The sequence below is a fragment of the Artemia franciscana genome, chromosome 1, assembly GCF_032884065.1.
Source record: "Artemia franciscana chromosome 1, ASM3288406v1, whole genome shotgun sequence".
NCBI lineage: Eukaryota > Metazoa > Arthropoda > Branchiopoda > Anostraca > Artemiidae > Artemia > Artemia franciscana.
Window position 1 is genome coordinate 15,443,027 of NC_088863.1, and position 21,342 is coordinate 15,464,368.

The following is a 21,342-nucleotide window of genomic DNA, read 5'->3' on the forward strand; positions in this document are numbered from 1 at the left end:
TGAGTATGAACATTATTTGCCTCTTTTGGAAATGATACTGTCTTTGCATCTGCTACAGCAACTCTTGCTTGGCTTCTACTGGGCCGATGGGGTGTGGGTTGCCAAGGGATTCTTGCAGCTACAACTGAGTAGGGTAGGTTCATTTTATCAGATGTTCTAAGGATTACATCGCGCTTTTGGTGAGCTGGGCAAGATTGTTTTGGAGGGCTGTGTGTCCCTTACGGTTACAATTTCTGCAGAAAGGGTCTGACTCATGGCATTCACTAATTGCGTGGCCTGTTTCCCCACACTTAGGGCAAGACGGATGGGACTGTTTGCAGTGTTTTTTGCTGTGGCCGTGGGCCAGACAAGTGGAGCATTGTAGGGGCTTAGGCTTATAAATCTTGTAAAAAAGGGACATACCGTACAAGAATATTTCTCTACTTAGCTCAACTTTGCAGGAAATGAGGATTGATCGGCTAGGGTGAAGAAAACCTTCTTTGTTTAAACTTAGCCTTATATCAGTTGAAGGATTGATGAGAAGACCCGAAGAATTTATTACTTCAGTTTGTATTTCCTCCACTTTTACACTGATATCAACACCATACAGCACATACTTGTGTAACTTTTCCACATCTATTTTTGTGGCTAAAATTTTTGAGCCATCAAGAATTCTTTCTTTGGATTTTGACAGGACATGGTCTGCCACCTGAGAAGACGTAAAGTAAATATCAATAGACTCGTCCTGCTTGAAAACAAGTTCAAAATTTACCTTGGTGATCAGAAAAACAGCTTTCCTAATTTGCATTATTCGATCTTTTGAAAAGGGTTGGCCATTGGTTTTCTTGATTGAGACAGTATAATAATTGGGGTGATCGTTAGCACTAGTTTCTGGGACACTTAAAGAGAGGGGTTGCACTATCGTTGGTGAACGAGTTTCATCCTTTTTCCTCTTTTTGCCAGGCGTCTCACCTCTTTCATTAGAATTAGTTTTGGCTAAGGCCTGAATTCCTGACAACTAGCTAACAGTTTTGGGTCGCGTAGTTGGGGGGGTTCTAAGAAGAGTTTTATAGGTAGGTTGGAATGGCGAGTGGCTAAGGGTTTCAGTGGGAGTATCCTTCTCGGGTGGTAGCCTTAGGGGCTTTTTTCCCGTCATTTATTCCGACGAGATACTGCAGATTCACAAACTGTTAATCAGTCTTAAACACAGTTTTTAATCAGCGATAACACCAATATATTCAATTATACACTAATAATAACTCACTTTCAAACAGTTAGTGGTAACGAACTGTAGTAAGGAGCGACCCGGCTCAACAGTAACCAAAACTCTAAAAAATGGAATTTTGATACCAATACCTACATCAAAAGAATCGCATTTTAATGCTGATTTTAAATATATAAGTTTCATCAAGTTTAGTCTTACCCATCAAAAGTTACGAGCCTGAGAAAATTTGCGTTATTTTAGAAAATAGGGGGAAACGCCCCTTAGAAGTCATAGAATCTTGACGAAAATCACACCATCAGATTCAGCGTATCAGAGAACCCTACTGTAAAAGTTTCAAGCTCCTATCTACAAAAATGTGGAATTTTATATTTTTTGCCAGAAGGCAGATCACGGATGCGTGTTTTTTTGTTTTTTTGTTTGTTTTTTTTCCCCAGGGGTGATCGTATCGACCCAGTTGTCCTAGAATGTTGCAAGAGGGCCCATTCTAACGGAAATGAAAAGTTCTAGTGCCCTTTTTAAGTGACCAAAAAAATTGGAGGGCACCTAGGCCCCCTCCCACGCTAATTATTTTCCCAAAGTCAACGGATCAAAATTCTGAGATAGCCATTTTATTCAGCGTAGTCGAAAAACCTTATAACTATGTCTTTGGGGACGACTTACTCCCCCACAGTTCCCGTGGGAGGGGCAACAAGTTACAAACTTTGACCAGTGCTTACATATAGTAATGGTTATTGGGAAGTGTACAGGCGTTTTCAGGAGGATTTTTTATGTTGGGGGAGGGGTTGAGAAGAGGAGGATATGCTAGGGGAACTTTCCATCGATAATTTGTCATGGGGGAAGAAAATCTCCATGAAGGGAGCGCAGGATTTACTAGCATTATTTAAAAAAACAATGAAAAAATAAATATGAAAAAGTTCTTTCAGCTGGAAGTAAGGAGCAGCATTAAAACTTAAAACAAACAGAAATTATTACCCATTTGAGGGGCTCACCTCCTCCTAATACCTCGCTCTTTACGCTAAAGTATTTTTAGTAATTTCAACTATTTATCTACGGCTTTTGTGATTCTGGGGTCATTCTTAATGAATTGGGATAAAATTTAATCTTTAGTGTAAAGAGCGAGGATCTGACAAGGGGGCGAACCCCCTCATATATGTAATAAAAATATGAGAATACAAAAGTTCTTTACGTAAGCTAATTTATAAGTTACGTAAATCTTTTACTAATAAAAATATTCGTAAAAAATGAAAAATTCTAGTTGCCTTTTTAATTAACCAAAAAATCGGAGGGCAACTAGGCTTCCTCCCCCGCTCTTTTTTTCTCAAAATCGTTCGATCAAAATTATGAGAAAGCAATTTAGCCAAAAAAAAAAATGCAAATTTTTTTTTAATTATTCCTCAGCGGAGAGCCAAAATCAAAACATGCATTGATTCAAAAACGTTCAGAAATTAAATAAAAAAAACAAGTTTTTTAACTGAAAGTAAGGAGCGACATTAAAACTTAAAACAACCAGAAATTACTTCGTATATGAAAGAGGCTGCTTCCTCATCAACGCCCCGCTCTTTACGCTAAAGTTTTTTACTGTTTTAAAAAGAAGAATTGAGAGAAAGAGTTAAACTTTAGCGTAAAGAGCGAGGCGTTGATGAGGAAGCAGCCTCTTTCATATACGAAGTAATTTCTGGTCGTTTTAAGTTTTAATGTCGCTCCTTACTTTCAGTTAAAAAAACTTGTTTTTTTTATTTTGTATGAAGTGAGTAATCTCTCACAATTAAGTCCGCAAGTTAATTGCGCAATCTAACACAATACAGTACAAAAAGTAATCCGATTAGGTTCATAAGCTAGTTCCTTTTAGTTCAGATGCTAAACTCATACTGAGTTTAATACGTAACAAACTTTAATATTCTTAAATTTTTATTATGTATATAAGGGGGTTTGTACCCTCGTTAGTACCTCCCTCTTTACACTAAATCGTAAGTTTTGTCCCAATTCTTTAAGAATGACCCATGGATCAGAAAGGCCGTAGAATAAGTAGTTGAAATTACTAAAAATACTTTAGCATAAAGAGCGATGTATTTATCTCCTCCTAAATACCTCGATCTTTATGATAAAGTATTTTTAGAACCTCTCATATGCTTAATAATCTCTGTTCGTTTTAAGTTTTAATGCTACTCCTTACTTTCCATTGAAAAAACTTTTCCATGTTTATATTTTCATTGTTAATTTTACAGTAATTTTAGAAAATCCTGCGCCCTTTTCATTGAATTTCTGTTCCCCCATGACATATTTCTCCAGGGAAAGATCCTCTCACATAGCCCCCTCCCTTCAACCCCACCCCCAAAACCAAAAAAATCCCCTGAAATCGTCTATATACTTCCCAACAACCATTATTATATGTAAACACTGGTCGAAGTTTGTAACTTTCAGCCCCTCCCCCAGGGACTGTGGGGGAGTAAGTCATTCCCAAAGACATAGCTATTATGGTTTTTGACTATGCGGAACAAAATGGCTATATCAAAATTTCGATCGGTTGACTTTGAGAAAATATGAGCGCGGGAGGGGACCTAGGTGCCCTCCAATTTTTTGGTCACTTAAAAAGGACACTAGAACTTTTCATTTCCGTTAGAATGAGCCCTCTGTTGACATTCTAGGACCACTTGGTCGATACGATGACCCCTGGGGAAAAAACAAAAACAAAAAAATAAACACGCACCTGTGTCTTCTGGCAAAAAATACGAAATTCCACATTTTTTGTAAGTAGGAGCTTGAAATTTTTGCTTTATGGTTCTCTGATACGTCGAATGTGATGGTGTGATTTTTGTTAAGATTCTATGACTCTTAGCGGGTGTTTCCCCCTATTTTCCAAAATAAGACAAATTTTCTTAGGCTCGTAACTTTTAATGACAAATACTAAATTTGATGAAACTTATATATTTAAAATCAGCATAAAAATTTAATTCTTTTGATGTATATCTTAGCATCAAAATTCCGTTTTTTAGAGTTTCGTTTACTGTTGAGCCGGGTCGCTTCTTACTACAGTTCGTTACCACGAACTGTTTGATACTGAACAGTTGAAAACTGTTCAGTTGAAAACTCTAAAACCGAACAGTATGAAAACTATGAACCCCCTTCTCCCCCATTTCTAACAACCTGAAGAATCCCTTATGAGTACTTTTTGAGAAAATACGCAGTCTTCATTTATATCTGGCGAAGAATAAACTCATTTTTAAGCTTACACCTTCTTCTTCCAGACAAAGTCCCTATTAATTTATGCTGTTGCTTAATAAATACTTTCTTAACGTTTTCGGTTGGTCTGAACCACCACAGCCTCTTACTATAAGACCATAGACCTAAAATTGTCGACGGGGGGTGTTACCCTTATATTTTCTGTCCTCCCACCAAATAGTTTCAACATATACCGTTTTTAGGATATTTTTATGGAAAAAAAACTTTTTTTTCACTAAAAAAAAGGAAAAACAACAAAATAGCCCCTTCGACTTTGAAAAGCAGGTTTTTTTCCCTCCCCATCCCTACAAATTTACAAATTGACACAATTGTATAAAAAAAAACTTAGAAGGAGTTACTAAGACAAATATGCAATTAGCGAAATTCATTTTCATCAATACAATTTTGAAATATTACTTACCAACTTTTTTATTCCAAATTTAATCCATTCGTAAAATTTGTAATTGATATCTAATGGCTTGACACAAAGACAAGTACGATTTAACTCATCTAGGAGAAAGGATTGGCAAAGCTTTAACGCGAGAGCACTCCAGGATTTCAAACGCGCGTTATTCTTATTTGTGTTATGGGAATGCTGGAAACATTCTGGGGAAATGAGATAATCCTTGTGGGAAGAGTGCAAGGTCTCAAGTAAATATTCTTTTTAATCAACACAGAGGCGAGAATTGGATTGCCCCGTGCGAAACTTCTATAGGCTTAGAAAACTAATACCTTGCTAACATGTCTGAAATTAACCATACAACAAAATATTCCGAATGTCTGTTTATCTTTTTTTTTGTTTGGATGAATATGGAGACACTTTCACATAATGTCATCACTGGAATCAAATTCAGAACCCCACAGTGTGTTTTCTACAGCTAAGTAATACTTCGTAATACCAAGCTAAGGTCATTACACTGCGTCATTACAGGACCCGAATGGCTACAGGAGAGACCAAATGAAATCATATAGCTCTATAATTGCATAATCATTGATGACACTCTAGCACCGCCGAAGTAAAGAGCCATGGCCTTTCAAGGTATTATTTTTTTCCCCTGACCACTTCTCATAAAAATGGTGGTTGTGGAAACTTCTAAATTTTATTTGGAATCTAACCAAAACTGTAGGGAATTCAATCCCTGTGGGACTAGAATGTATTAATTGTAAAGTTGCGATGTAAAACGAAAGCCACTGGATTTACCCAGGTTAACGAAATGTGGTATCTGCAATGTCATAAGAACGGCTTATGAGATCAATTTGAAATTATCAGCAGATACTGAGGGTCAAGCGGGCCTAAATTTTCACTTAGGGAAGGGGGAGAGGTAAATCCAAACACACTAAGCATATCCAAACTATCAAACAGCATATTTCAATACCTTGGCAACGCCTTGAGGGAGACAGTTAATACTTTTATGCAGTTTGGGGGGACAAGGGAAGTTCAAGTTTTAGGCTTGACTGGCTAAAAATGTTATTTCTCTGACCCGCACAAACAGTTTAGAATAGCAAGCCCCCATCGGAAACATCAGTTATTCACATCTTGGCTGTGATAATTAAGCGCGAAATACGCCATTTTTGTAGCTTTTCAAGGAGAGCCAAAAACAGAAAAAAATTTGTCGGCTGTGGTCGTTCTGAAGAATGAGACTAATCAAACAGTTCGTGGTAACAAACTGTGGTAGGGAGCGACCCGGCTCAATAGTAAACGAAACTCTAAAAAACAGAATTCTGATACTAAAAGATACATCAAAAGAATTGGATTTTCATGCTGATTTTAAATATATAAGTTTCATCAAATTTAGTCTTTGTCATCAAAGCCTGAGAAAACTTGCCTTATTTTGGAAAATAGGGGGAAACACCCCATAAAAGTGGAATTTTAACGAAAATCACACCACGCCATCGCATTCAGCGTATCAGAGAACCTTATTGCAAAAATTTCAAGCTCCTATCTACAAAAATGTGGAATTTTGTATTTTTGCCAGAAGACAGATCACGGGTGCGTGTTTATTTGTTTTTTTTTCCAGGGGTCATCGTATCGACCAAGTGGTCCTAGAATGTCGACAGAGGGCTCATTCTAACGGAAATGAAAAGTTCTAGTGCCGTTTTTAAGTGAACAAAAAAAATTGGAAGGCACCTAGGCCCCCTCCGACGCTCATTTGTTTGCCCAAAGTCAACGAATCAAAATTTTGAGATAGCCATTTTGTTCAGCATAGTAAAATGCCCATAATAGCTATGTCTTTGGGGATGAATTACTCCCCCACAGTCCCCAGGGGAGGGACTGCAAGTTACAAACTTTGGCCATTGTTTACATACAGCAATGGTTATTGGGAAGTGTACGGACGTTTTCAGGGTTTGGTTTGGGGAGGGGGTTGAGGGGAGGGGGCTATGTGGGAGGATCTTTCCTTGGAGGAATATGTCATGGGAGAAGAGAAATTCAATGGAAAGGGCGCTGGATTTTCTAGCATTACTATAAAAAAAAAGTGAAAAAATAAACATGAAAAAGTTTTTTTCACTTGAAAGTAAGGAGTAGCATTAAAACTTAAAACGAAAAGAGATTATTTCGCATATGAGGGGTTTTTCTCCTCCTAAATACCTCGCTCTTTATGCTAAAGTATCTTTAGTAATTTCAAATATTTATTCTATGGCCTTTCTGATTCAGGGGTCATTCTTAAAGAATTGGGACAAAACTTAAGCTTTAGCATAAAGAGTGAGGTATTAACGAGGGGACAAACCCTCTCATATACCCATAATAAAAATATAAGAATATAGAAGTTTGCTACGTAAGTTAATTCTTAAGTTACGTATATTTTTTACTAATAAAAACGTTCGTTAAAAATTGAAAGTTCTAATTGTCTTTTTAAGTAACCGAAAAATTGGAGGGCAACTAGGCCTCCTTCCCCACCCTTTATTTCTCAAAATAGTCTGATCCAAACTAAGCGAAAGCCACTTAGCCAAAAAAAGAATTAATAGGCAAATTTCATTTTAATAAGGTATGTGCGGAGAGCCAAAATCAAACATGCATTAATTCAAAAACGTTCAGAAATTCAATAAAAAAACTAGTTTTTTTTAACTGAAAGTAAGGAGCGACGATAAAACTTAAAACAAACAGAAATTACTCCGTGTATGAAAGGGGCTGTTCCCTTCTCAACGCCCTGCTCTTTACGCTAAAGTTTTTTACTGTTTAATAAAGTAGAATTGAGAGAAAGAGTCAAACCTTAGCGTATAGAGCGGGAGGTTGAGAAGTGAACAGCCCCTTTCATACACGGAGTAATTTCTGTTTGTTTTAAGTTTTAATGTCGCTCCTTACTTTCAGTTAAAAAAACTATTTTTTTTTATTTAATGGAAATGAAGGGTACATATTCTAAACCAACTTTTTATGCTCTTTTCAGCGGTATAAATAGATAATACCAATCCTCTTCTTTCAAATATATTCTCAGCAAATTGAAAATTAATTCATTTTTGGTGTAGCCTATGTCTCCTTTGTTCTTGACAAAAGAGAAGAGAAATACCATTTTAGCTCAAAAGAATAATCCTCCTCTTTCAAAACTGGCGTGTTTCTCGTTTTTTTTTAATCTTCGTAACGGTATAAGTTAGGACAATTCTGACTGCATCAATCGATTTTTCCTATTAAGTTTAATCACGGTTCATACATTGCTCATTTTCGACTAAAATGGCATATGTCGCGCTTTGAATTACTACAGCCGATCTAAGAAGCGAGGTCATAAGACACAGCGTAGTAAGAGGCTATTAATTATTGTATTCGAAATATCATTAGAATAGCTTGTATACCAAGTTGAAAATTTCAGGGAGCCTTAGGGCGGCAATCATACCATATGTTTTGACTTGGGGGGAGGGGGGAGGGAAAAGGGGAGCCGAAAATGTTTTATTTGATTCATTTAAATGTTTGTGCACGTAAAGACGTAGGTCACATGATTCGACAGTCTCAGATCCAGCACGGGGTAAATTTTCTGGGAGCTTCAACATGCTTCTCTTAGGTTCTTTATTATAATACAAATAAATTACAGAATTTTATACATTTTTGGTGGCGATGAGCACAGCTCGTATACCAACAAGAAGAAAAAAACAAACACTTTATCACTGAAAAGAAACATAATTGTTTCTTATTAAACAAATAGCATTGGCATGCCACTTCGATCTACCGCCAAGATATGTTCATTTGAGACAATATAAACTTAATAAATCAACTATCAGGCAATAGTTGGCTGTGAGTTTAAAAAGATCCTATATAATCATAAACAAAATAATAAATACAAAACACCTTCTTTCACTAAAAACAAGTTTTAATTTTCTGACTGAGGAATGTCAAGGAGGCTTTGCCATCACCTAAGGGAGCTTCAATCCCTTCCTTCAAAATCAACTAGGGAAGTGCCATACGAGAACCACAGGCATATTGAAGCTTGTGCTAAGGTGCCAGGCAAATTCTTGAATCTAGATAGCGACGACAAAGAAGTGTCCTATTTACCTGATAAAACCAATACTGTCTTTGATCGTAAAACTATTTCACTTCTAATGTTCTTCGCATTCGGCTGTGTTCATATGACCAAAACCATGAGTCCCAATTGCATACCTAATGTTGTCTTGAAGTCTTCCAGTTCGGCTGTGCTTTTAGTCTGGTAAAAATCTACCCATGTCGTTCATAAACCTATGCCAGATGGCTCAAATAGGTCTATTAGTCACCTTTTCTGTATTGGGAAAGTTATGAAAGTGCTACCTTTCATACACCTTTTAGGCGACCGCTAATATGAATTCCACTGGAAACTTTCAACACTTAATTATCTAGCGGCTGGATTTTCCTGCACCAGGGGTCAATCAGGTTTTTAGCAGAATAATAAGACAGCAGATAATTGTCGCTTGACACTGCTAAAATTTTGAAATCGTGGTGAACTGAAGAAATTCAACGTGTACGGTGTCCACGGAGCTCTGTTCAAAGTGGTAGAGAGTGGTGGAGAAGGATCAGATTTTGGGTTGTTATTGACGGGTTCACTTCCTGTACATATCTAATAGAGGCAGGCGTTCCCCAGGAGTACACCTTTGCCGACAACACTACGACTAACATAACTATCCCAAAATACATAGATTCAAATCCAACCTCTATAACTCTACAGATAGATTTTTCGAAAATCGAAAAGTTGTATGAAAATGGATGGTCAGTTCCAGTACATTGAAAACAAGGGAGTTTGTTGATCAAAAGTGACACGCAAACATCACAAGTTTATCTTTACGGATGAACTGAGAATAGATTCAACAAGCTTCATCTCCCGGAGATCACCTGCTCCACAGACCTCTCTTAGAAAACCCACCTCAACCGGGTGTAAGCCTCTTCCGTAAGAGTGCTGTGGATCGCTCTTTGCTTCAAAAGCCTTATACTGCCCAGCTCGATCATTCCACTCTACAAGTCTTGCATCAAATCCTTTTGCCGAATAAACATGCCCACTGTACGCAAAAGTCCCGTTTTATCCAGGTCTATAAATTCACCTCCTTCTATGGATCTTTCTCGCATTCTCATCCCCTCATTATCCAGCCGATAAGGCACACACGAAAGCACAAAGCGCTGTCCAATTTTCTTAAAGCTAAAACGCCAAAAAAGAGTACTTGATAACAGCTTAGCTTGATCTTGCGCTTCGATTTGAAACAATATTCCGGGGACATTTTCCCTAAAAATTTCTCTGTTGACTCTTTCAGTAACAACAGTAATGTATCATTTCGTGACAGAACGATGTAAAATACTAGCCGTATATCTTATCCTTGAGAGTACCTGGCACTGCAAACTTAGTAAGAAAAGAAAAAGAAAATAATTCACTCGTGCATTGTTTACCACATTGCTTCAAGAGTCACGGGAATCACGGGAGTGATTCCCGTTAGAGTGACTGTACAAACTTACGGGGATTTTCTATAAAATAGAGATTTTTAAGCAAAATTGGAAACGATAGAAATTTTTGTGAAATTTATTAGTGAATTGGAAATTCACTAATAATTACCTAGAATCTATGTTTGTTATATTCTAACGAGCCTTTAGTAAAGCGTAAATTAAACTGAAACATCATCAGTCGGGGTTTAAAGTGAGCTTTGTGGAAGCCAACTTATATTTAGGATGATTTGTGTTCGTTTTAGGTTTTGGGGGCTATTGTTTGCTATCTTTTGAATTAAGTCGTGTTGTCCATTCAGTATATGTTTTTTTCATTTATTTATAATAAAATGTATGTTGAATATATAAAATTATCAAATATTAAATATATCTAAATTGAAATATATAATATCCAATATACAAAAATTTAAAATATTTAACTACAATAATATATATATATATATATATATATATATATATATATATATATATATATATATATATATATATATATATATATATATATATATATATATATATATATATATATATATATATATATATATATATATATATATATCAGAGCCTTGATCTTTACAACCTCCCAAGAAGTTTCCATTTACTTTAAATCTTTCTTTATGACACCCTCCCACCCCGGACGAGGAAGACCTGCTTTCTGTTTAGCCCTAGACCGTTGGCCAAAAAGGACAATCTTCGGCAATCTGTCATCCTTCATCCGCAGAACGTATCCTAACCATCTCAACCTTTTTTTCGTTACAGCCCTAGAAAGTGGGATTGAACCACATTTTCGTACAGCCTGCTGTTTGAAATACGATCTGTCAGTCAGGTACCCAGGACAATCCTTAGGTAATTTCTCTAGAAAAAATTGTAGTAAATCTTCATCCTTTTTTCGGGGTGACTATGCTTCAAAGCCATATTTGGCCACTGTCATCACAGTACCTTCCAATATTATAATCTTGGTTTTCAGACTTATCTTCCTATTTTTCAGAATTTTTTGGTGAAATGGTTGATCTATATCCACCTAGGCTTTTTGATTTTAAAGTAGTTGATCTTGAAAATAAATTGAGAAAAAACACCCTGAGCCTTGGCTATTCTACTTTTAACATCCTACCTGCTCCCACCTTCTTTACTAATAATACTACCATGGTAAGTGAAGCTGTCCACCTGATCAATCTATTTGTTACCCAACGTCATCTTTTCCTCTTCACTTATTCTTAGCCTTAGTGACTTAGTCTTCTTAAGATTAATTTTCAAAACTATTCTAGCACCTTGAACTCGCACAACCTCTAAAAGTTCATTCATTTTGCTTACACTTTCATCTTGGATGCTTAGATCATCAGTATAAACTAAGTCTAGGAGAGTTCTTCCTCCCCATTTGATTCCGTGGTCTCCCATTACCTTTCCTATATATTTTTTTTCAAACAAAGTCTATCAAAATGATCTGTATAAAATGGGATGGAACACAACCCTGCCTAACTCCTGATTAGTACACAACCACCAAATTACAAATTACCATTAATATAAAACCACCTTCTAACCTCATTTTCTACCCTAACCGCAGCAGTGTTATTCTCGTACATAGCACTAATCACTTTAAAGTATTTGCCCGGTATACCATATAAGGATAATAACTTTGTTAAAGCTCTTCCATCAACAGAATCGAACACTTGTTCATAATCTATAAAACTGAGGATCAAAGGCGTTTGACAACTAGGGCACTTCTCAATTATTAACCTAAGAGTAAAAATTTGGTCAACTCATCTTCGACCTTTTCTAAAACCGCACTATTCTTCCCTTAAAACTTTGTCTGCAGCATCTCTCAGTCTCTAAATTATCATATTAATAAATAATTTGCTACCTACAGAGACTAGACTAATGTCTCGATAATTACGATGCTCACTCTTATCACCTTTCTTATAGCTTAAGAGCTTAAAGGGAGTCTAACAGGAGTAAACAGAATGTCTAGTTATTGTTTTAGCTATTATTGAAGAGGGTTTTCTTTTACGTACTACTCGTTACCATGACCAGTTTGATGCCTATGCCGAAAAGATTACTATCTCATACTCCTGTGTTACAGAGTCTGCTATATTTCCGTGGTCTTATATTTTTAACGTGTTTTTACAAGATAATAATTTTATAAGCTTATACAAAAAAGGAAGCCGAATAATCCCACCTTTCTACCTATTGTTGTGTTTATCAACTGCTCTTAAGTCGAATTCTGAACCAGTAAAAGAAACAAAAAACCCGATAAGTTTTTTGCACGAGGTTTTCAATCCAAACGAACGTCACAATAATTTTCCAAGTATATTATATGTATACCTAGGCTAAGAAGTCATTAGCGTCAAACATTAGCATATATAGGGATTATTTCATTCTAGACATAAAAATTAAATTAAGAAATTAAATTTCACATTAAAAACGCTCTTTCTACCTACAGTCAAAGTACTGAGTCACAGATTTTATGACAGAGAACATAAACTTTCTAGGAAAATGAGATAAATCTTGTGGGTGGAAAATAAAACGTCATACAATTTCAGTCCATCATATTCACAATGAATGTCCACGAGAAAATCTTTTTGACATCTAGCACTATTTCAGTTAGTTCAATTTCAAGAAATTATAAAGAAGAACAAGCTTTAATCTCAAGAAAATGAAAAAGAGCAGATAATAAATAGGTTAGGCCAGGTTAATACTTCGCGGTTTTTGCACTTTGCTTATCAAAGGTAATTCGATGTGAGACTTGCTTTTCTTATGTTTGGTCTTGACGGGTAAGTGAAAGAAACCTAAGGAACCTGTGATTAACTGTTTAGATATCCTGAAAGAGTTTATTTTGAAAGTCTGCCGTAACTCTGATAGAAGTTCAAACTAGTTTTCAAACATACTAGGTGATATTAAAAAATAACTTCTGTGCTATAATTGCTTTGACTGTTCTGGAGGACCAGTCAGGTTTCCAAAAAGTTCCCATCACACAACTCTACAAAATCCAAAGCACATGCTATAATGCTCCACCCACCCTACAACTACTTATCCATGCATTTCCTTTTCTGCACAAATCTTGTGTGACTCACAGAGGAATGAGTCAGACTGAGCATTTGCCTTTTCCCTTCCTGCTAGAAAGAAAGAAAATCTATAAACTGCTATGCTCTGCAAAAGTTCAAATTCTACATAAACTGCATCAAAAACTTTACAATGCTCTGAAAAATACGAAAAACCTTTTTTTAAAATGTCTGTTCTTTTAATATATCTATGGGCTCACGTAACAAGACTCACCAAATAAGTCCTCATCCATACCAGAGACTAAAGCTGGAAATTTTGCATTTATGGAGGGGGAAATTTCCAAATAAAGAGGTATGATGCATAATAAATTCAAACACTTTAAACAAGTTGTAAAGTGTTAATATTTCAGGGATTGTGCTTTGGCCTAGCTCTTGATATTTTATTTTACAGCCATCCCAGAAGTTAGGAGGGTATTATGTTAGAGTATTTAGCCTATTATCGTTCTGAGAACAGAGCGAGGGGGGCGAATTCACAGTGACCTAGACCTTGACATCTTTTTGCTGCCTTCCATATTCCCACGGATGCCATTACACAAACACTCCTGAACTCCTCCCCCACCACCTCTACTCTCTAGTGACATCAATTATTCATCGACTCCTCACAGGTGAATCAAATGTTAATTCTTAAAATTTGTTGTGAGTTTTAAATTGTTATTAGCAGATTTTATTATTATTTGAAGTAAAAGCTTCATCAAAATTATACTTACGTAAGGTTTGCTTCGGAGGGCACCTGCTTGCTATATAGCAGCATATAGTGGCACTTCTAAAGATACAAGCCATTATTTAATATAATATTTCGTAAGTAGCATATTTTCTTGGAGAATTGGCATATCGTTTTGGCGTTGTGATTTTAGGACATCTGTCAATTTCTTCCAGCTCTTTGTATTTTTGATTTTCAATTTCTAAGAAAAATCACTGTGTGTCAAGGATAATTGAGTACAATTATGACAACATTTGTAGCACAGGTTTTCTCATCAAATATTTTACAGTTCTGGCTCGTAAAAAATATCTTCAATATTTTTGTCTACATTTACTTTTTAACCTTTTCCGGGTAAAAATTCTTAAATCCACTGACGTTTTTATTTTGAAAACCTTTCAACAAAAATTTAAACGTTTGTGCAGCTATTTCAATTTCAGCTTTTAAAACTAAAATTTTAAATAAAATTATCAACTAGACAAGAAGTAGCGAAAACGTGGCATAAAACTGACAAAACTTTTCTATAGGTTCATACCCAACAACCCAAGGATGTGTACAACTAGGAGAAAGCGAATTATTCTTTACTGATCGGACGAAGAATTGGTTAAACAAAGTGGTTTTTGAGTCATAAGCAGTTTGGACGATAAGAAAAACTATACCTTTTGGCAAATGTTTTAAATGGAATGTCTCAAGGAAGCAGCTTAGGCTTGTAGCTTAAGATGTATTTCGCCTTAGTATCAATGATTTGCCTGAAGGTTTAAAAGTTAAATATTATTGCCCCTTAACTCTAAAAAGAAGCTTTAAAACACAATTCGTTGAAATTTCCTGGTGCTGTTTTGTTCATCCTCTTGATGAATACTAAACTTTGACATGGTTCCTGATTGATAAGGGGATGATGCCGTCTCTGAAATTCTTTTCTTGCACCCGAGGAATTGCTAGGCATTGGTTTCCTTCTCTTCAGCCCTGTAGACAAGGTGTTGTTCAAGCTAATTCCTTCAAATTACTAAAAATCCTTGATGATGTCAATTGAAGTTCTTTATTTGATTTTAGTAACTATTAAATAAAAAAAAGTTTTTTTTAACTGAAAGTAAGGAGCGACATTAAAACTTAAAACGAACAGAAATTAAACAGCCCCTTTCATATACGGAGTAATATCTGTTCGTTTCGAGTTTTAATGTCGCTGCTTACTTTCAGTTTAAAAAAAACTATTTTTTTTATATTTAATTTCTGAACGTTTTTGAATTAATGCATGTTTTGATTTTGGCTCTTCGCACATGAATACTTAGAGCGAAATTTGCATATAAATTTTTACTTTTTTGGCTAAATGGCTTTTTTTTTAGTTTTGATCGGACGATTTTGTGAAAAAAGGTGCGGGAGAGGAGGCTTAGTTGCCCTTCAATCTTTTGGTTACTTAAAAAGGCAACTAGAACTTTCAATTTCTTACAAACGTTTTTATTAATCAAAAATTTACATAACTTCCAAATTAACTTTCGTAACCAACTTCTATAATCGTACATTTTTATTACGTATATGAGGGGGTTTGCCTCCTCTTTAATACCTTGCTCCTTACACTAAAGCTTAAATTTGGTCCCAATTCTTTCAGAATGATTCCTGAATCACAAACGCCGTAGAATAAATAGTTGAAATTACTAAAAATACTTTAGCGTAAAGAGCAGGTATTTAGGAGGAGATGAACCCCTCATATGCGTAATAATTTCCATTCGTTTTGTTTTAATGCTGCTCCTTACTTTCAATTGTAAAAACTTTTTCATATTTATCTTTTCATTGTTTTTAATAATATTAAAAAATTATACACCCCCTTCATGGAAATTCTCTCCTCCCATGACAAATTCCTCCATGGAAAGATCCTCCCATGTAAGCCCCTCCCTATCTATATGAAAAAAACAAAAACGAATAAACACGCACCCGTCATCGGTCTTCTGGCAAAAAATACTTCCACATTTTTGTAGATAGGAGCTTGGAAATTCGACATTAGTGTTCTCTGATACGCCGAATACGATGGTCTGATTTTCGTAAAGATTCTATGACTTTTAGAGGTGTTTTCCCCTGTTTTCAAAAATAAGGCAAATTTTCTCAGGCCAACCTTACTTTTTGAACTTGAAATTAATAATTTTTATTATAATTAATAAATTAATTTTTAACTTGAATTAATTAATTTTAACATAAAATTAATTTTTAACTTGAAATGAATCACCAACTTTTGGTGAATAAGACTAAATTTGATAAAACTTATATATTTAAAATCAACATAAAAACCCAATTCTTTTGCTGTATCTATTAGTATCAAAATTCCGTTTTTTAAAGTTTCGGTTACTATTGAGCCGGGTAGCTCCTTACAATATTGATACGGTATTTCTAAATTATCAACTTTCTTTCCTGACAGATTGATTTTTCGAACACAAGATAGTATTGTTTTGGAGCCTTTTGGGCATAACCTTGTCTTGAACCAAGTCTTGTAAAATAACAAAAAATATAGAAAAAAAATCAAACTTTAGAATCTTAATAATTTAGGCAAGAATTTCGGTACATTTTATGCTTAATTACTATTCTTAGAATATGAGAGAAAGAAGTTGAAATTGCGCCTTAGCTCCATTGTTATATTTTTTTTACGTCGATCCTCACATTTTACGAACCAATTAAATTATTACTTAAACATATGTCAAAAAGAGAAGCCAAATAGTCCAACATTTTTAATTGTTGTTTTATTTACTCGTTGTTATTGCTATATTCGATGGGCGAGTAAAAGGAACACAAAACTTGATTGGTTATTTTAGAACAAAATTTTAAGCACTCTAAAAGAACGAAGAGATTTGAGTCGTAATTTTTTCTTTACAAGTAAACTCTCTAAGTTGAACGTGGAAGGCAAGTTGTCTTTTTAGCAGAGAAATTTGTGGCCCTAAAAACTGTATATCGAAAGCTATATTGGAATTTCTTGGGAAGGTGTAAAAAGGGAAGTTTGGAATAGATTGGGAGGAAGGAGGAGCGCGTGTGGCCGTTTTGGCTTCAGGCGGCATGGTGCTGCAGTGAGTTGCTGGTAGTAGTAGTTTTCTTGAAGCTAAAACCTTGTTATTTAATCTTTTTCTTCCATAAAGCGGCTTACAAGAAACAGAACAGAAATTATCTTTACTCTCTCCTATCCCACATTTACACCAGCTTTCAGTGAGAAAATCACTGTAAAATGAATCATGATTTATTTACTCAGCAGAATTTTGCTGGCTTCACTCAGCAGAAACTTAGCAGCAACATAGTTCACACGGTTCAATAGCCTAATTGAAGAGTACCTATCAGAAACTGGCAGTGCTGGTCCTTGTGAATGTGTCAGCAATGGAAAAAGAAAAATCTTGGAAACCTGAAAAATTGACAAAATCTCGAAGTGCGGCCTTTCAGTACTCAGTTTACTTATTTTTCAGTATTTTCGTCAAATTATTGTGAATTTTAACATAAAAAGTTATTTTAAAACTCAGAAAATACGCTATCACCCTATGCTGAATGTATGAGCCAAATTTCGCCATACTTGAAAATAACATTACCAAGACCGCATCCGGGGGGTTAGGGGATTTGAGAACTCCCCTCAAAATGTTTGTCCGACTCGTGAGAATGTAACAAAAATAAATCTAAACAGATCTTGGGTGTGCTTATTTTTTTATAAATTTTGGGAGTAAAACCTCAGCCCCGTCAAAAAAAAAATAAAATAATAATAATCCTGAATTCGTTCTCGAGCGTGATGCGATACCTAGCGATTTTAGGAAAGCCCTAATTAGATTCCTATATAAAAAAAAGGTGAAAGGAGTGAGTTTGGTAATTATAGAGGCATTACTCTGGTTTCTGTAGGTACCAAATTACTTATTAAGATGACACTCTCTAGATTTAGGAATGCTGTAGAAGAAAGAGGTAGAGGTTTTAGGAAGAGAAGAGGATTTTTTTTTTGTCCAAATTTCCACTTTTAGATTTATAATAGACAAGTGCACGAGTCATTAAACCCCTTTAGTCTTCAGTTTTATAGGTTACAGGCTAGCGTTTTATTCAACGGATAAAAGAGCTTTAGCGAAGTCTTATCCGTGTAAGGTATACCACATAAGTACATTAGGGTGATTAGTTCTATACGGGAATAAAATTGCTACAGTTAAGATAGGAAATGAGGTTAATTAAGCAGGGTTGCATCCTAACACCATTTATATGGATCATTTGAAGGATTTGTCTTAAGGAACACAGCAAAGGCAATGAGAGAACACGGAATCAAATGGAAAAAAAAAAACTCTCCTGGACTTACATTATCCTGATGGTTTACGCATCCTAGATGAAGGTGCTAGCAAAGTGAATGAACTTTTACAGGTTTTGCGAGTTCAGGGTGCGAGAATAGGTTTAAAAATTAATGTTAAGAGGACTGACTCGCTAAGGCTCGAAAGGTGATTGGGTGATGAGAAGATTTATATAGTGAACAGTATCACTTACCTATGTTTTATAATTAGTAAAAACGATGGGTGCAGTGAAGAAGTTAAAAGTAGAATAGTCAAAGCCAACACTGTCTTTTTTTCACAGCTGAAAAAAGTTTGGAAGAATAGGAAGAAGATAAGTCTGCATACCAAGATTAGAATATTGGAAGCTACAGTGGTGAAGTGCGGTTCTGAAGCATGGGCGCTCCGTAAAATAGAAAAACTTTTCTAAATATTTTCCAGAGAAATTGCCTACAGATCATTTTGGGTACCAGACAGACTGACCGTATCTCAAAGAGTAGGTTGAACAAAAAGTGGGGTTCATTCCGCTTTCTCGGGGTATAATGAGAGAAAGGTTGAGATGGTTAGGGCATGTTCTGCGGATGAAGGATAACAGATTGTCAAAGACTGTTCTTTTCGGCCAACCGTCTAGGGCAAAACGAAAACAAGGTCGTCCGGGGTTGTGGCAGGATGATGTCATAAGGAAAGATTTAATGGAAATGAAAACTTCCTGGGAGGGTGTAGAGGGAGACGTTGAATAGATTGGGACGGAGGATAGTAAGGAGCTGTGTTGGCCTCAGGCGGCTTAGTGCTGCAGTGAGTTGATAAAGTAGTGATGAGTTGTGGTATATAGCCTAAACTTTTAAAAATACCCTAGGATAAAGCAAAAATATGATTAATAAACTGTATCACAAAAACAAACATATTTTAATCCATAAAAAACAATAGTTAACGAGTAAAAGTTAAGAAAAATTAGAAATACTTGAAAATATAATCAAAATAATTATCATTAATTAACAATAAACAATATTTTTTTAGAAATACATAAAGGGAATACCCTAATTTACCTTATTAAAAGTAAATTTGGCAGTATTCCAATCACAACATTCTGAAGCAATTCTTCAAACTACCTGACAAAATTAACGTTTTTACAAGATCCAAAATGACAAGTACAAAAATTAGGACAAGATCAAAGGAGAATAGCTTTTACTTTAAGTTGGCTTATGCTACCTTAAGCCACGTGAGGAAGTTAAACTGATTCTGGGATCTAGTCCAAAACTCGAAGTTCCACACTGCTAAACTCAATTTAAAGACAGGATCCCAATAACTAGCGATCCATGTGGCAAATAATGAGTCTGAAAGGACTTTGAGGTCCACAGTTATCGGAATCCATCTTTAAACTAATCTCGACCTTGTATAAGTTTGCATGTCTGACACAATACAGAACAAAATCCAGCGCCTGAACACTGCTCTAGTGAACGAAACCTTAAACAAGACCAACGTCGGATTATTGCAGAACCATTTTAAAATATTAACATTTTCGAGAGGAAAAGATATAACATTTTGCCGAGAGAGACATTAGTCACTCAACAAATGTCTCTGAGAAAGAAAGATTTTACAAACACAATACGGCTCAAACTATTTGTTGGAACATATAATGTTATCGGGAAATCACCCACAACCTCACTATCTGATTGGCTTTCTTGCGACGATGAGTCTCCAGATATGTATGCCATTGGCTTTCAGGAGCTGTGTTTGAGCAAAGAGGCCTATGTATTCATGGATACTCCAAAAGAGGAAGAGTGGTTGAGGACAGTCTTAAGAGGAATTCATCCCAATGCCAAATATAGGAAAGTTAAATTAATTCGTCTCGTTGGGATCATGCTTATAGTTCTAGTTCAAGAACGGTTTGCTGCTTACATTCGAGGAGTTTCAGCAGAGACAGTTGGAACAGGTTTTCTGGGGAAAATGGGTAACAAATTTGGTGTAGGTGTGCGTTTTGAGCTACATAACACATCAGTGTGCATAGTTAACTGCCATTTAGCTGCCCACATCAAAGAATGTGAACGTAGAAATCAAGATTATCATGATATTTGTACGCGAATGTCGTTTCCGCCAGCTAAGACCATCAAAGATCATGATCTACTTTTTTGGTTTGGAGACTTAAACTACCGGCTAACGGGCATCGAAGGGCTGGCAGCAAAGACTTTACTAGACACTGCCAACTATAAAGACCTGATCGTGTTCGACCAACTGCGGGAACAACAACGCATAAAACGAGCATTCTATGGTTATCAGGAGGGCATTCTCAATTTCCAGCCACCGTACAAGTATGATACTGGAACCGATAACTGGGATCCAAGTGAGAAAAATCGGGCACCTGCCTGGACCGACCGAATTCTGTGGAAAGCAGATGATGTTGACCAACTAGTCTACAGGAGTCATCCTTCTCTCAGAATAAGTGATCATAAGCCAGTTAGCAGCCTCTTTGAAATTCCGATTGCAGCTATAGACATTGTAAAATATAAGAAAATTTATGAAGAGGTTATGAAACATTTGGACCGACTTGAAAATGATTATTTGCCTCAGATAGCAGTTTCTAGAACAGAAATCGATTTTGGAACAGTGCGTTTCCTCGAAAATAAATCGAACTTTTTAACGATCTCAAACACCGGACACGTTCCTCTACAGTACAAATTTATCAACAAGCTGAGAGAGGAAAGCTATAGCAAGCCTTGGCTAATTGTTGAGCCGCATACGGGATTTCTCATGCCAGGAGATTATACAGAAATCCAACTTGAGATTTATGGGGATAAAAGGACGGCTGGTAAATTATCAACAGGCCAAGATACTCAACTTGAATTACTGAGTATCGATATGCAATAGATACACATTATCAAAGACTTTCAATTACTAACTTGTATTACCATATGATTCTTGTGTATCAATACGTAAAATCAAACTGATTCTGGTCCCCAATAATAGAATCGTCGTACAAGTTTATACCAGATAACGATAATAGCTCATAATTGTTCCAAAAGCTGACCTAC

The 21,342-nt window shown here is 35.8% G+C and overlaps 2 protein-coding genes across 2 annotated transcripts in view; one reads left to right on the forward strand and one right to left on the reverse strand.

The window, feature by feature from the left end:
• LOC136026237 (uncharacterized) overlaps positions 1–5,080 on the reverse strand; it is an 82,644-nt gene extending 77,564 nt beyond the window's left edge. The window contains exon 1 of the mRNA XM_065702591.1: positions 4,845–5,080. The gene's annotated coding sequence lies outside the window, so the exon portion shown is untranslated. The remainder of the gene's footprint in view (positions 1–4,844) is intronic.
• A 3,657-nt stretch (positions 5,081–8,737) lies between these two features.
• On the forward strand, positions 8,738–21,178 carry LOC136037251 (type II inositol 1,4,5-trisphosphate 5-phosphatase-like). Its single transcript, XM_065720223.1, has 3 exons — positions 8,738–8,927; positions 11,293–11,450; positions 19,838–21,178. The coding sequence occupies exons 1-3, from the start codon at positions 8,738–8,740 to the stop codon at positions 21,176–21,178; spliced, it is 1,689 nt and encodes a 562-aa protein (XP_065576295.1).
• Positions 21,179–21,342: the final 164 nt, after the last annotated feature.

What these genes read in the sequence shown, in the direction of transcription:
- LOC136037251 (XM_065720223.1), top strand. Translation starts at nt 8,738, where the DNA reads ATGTCAAGGAGGCTTTGCCATCACCTAAGGGAGCTTCAATCCCTTCCT. An exon ending in AACCAATACTGTCTTTGATC is followed by an intron (nt 8,928 to 11,292) that starts GTAAAACTATTT and finishes CCTATTTTTCAG; the next exon opens with AATTTTTTGGTGAAATGGTT. An exon ending in TTACTAATAATACTACCATG is followed by an intron (nt 11,451 to 19,837) that starts GTAAGTGAAGCT and finishes AACATTTTCGAG; the next exon opens with AGGAAAAGATATAACATTTT.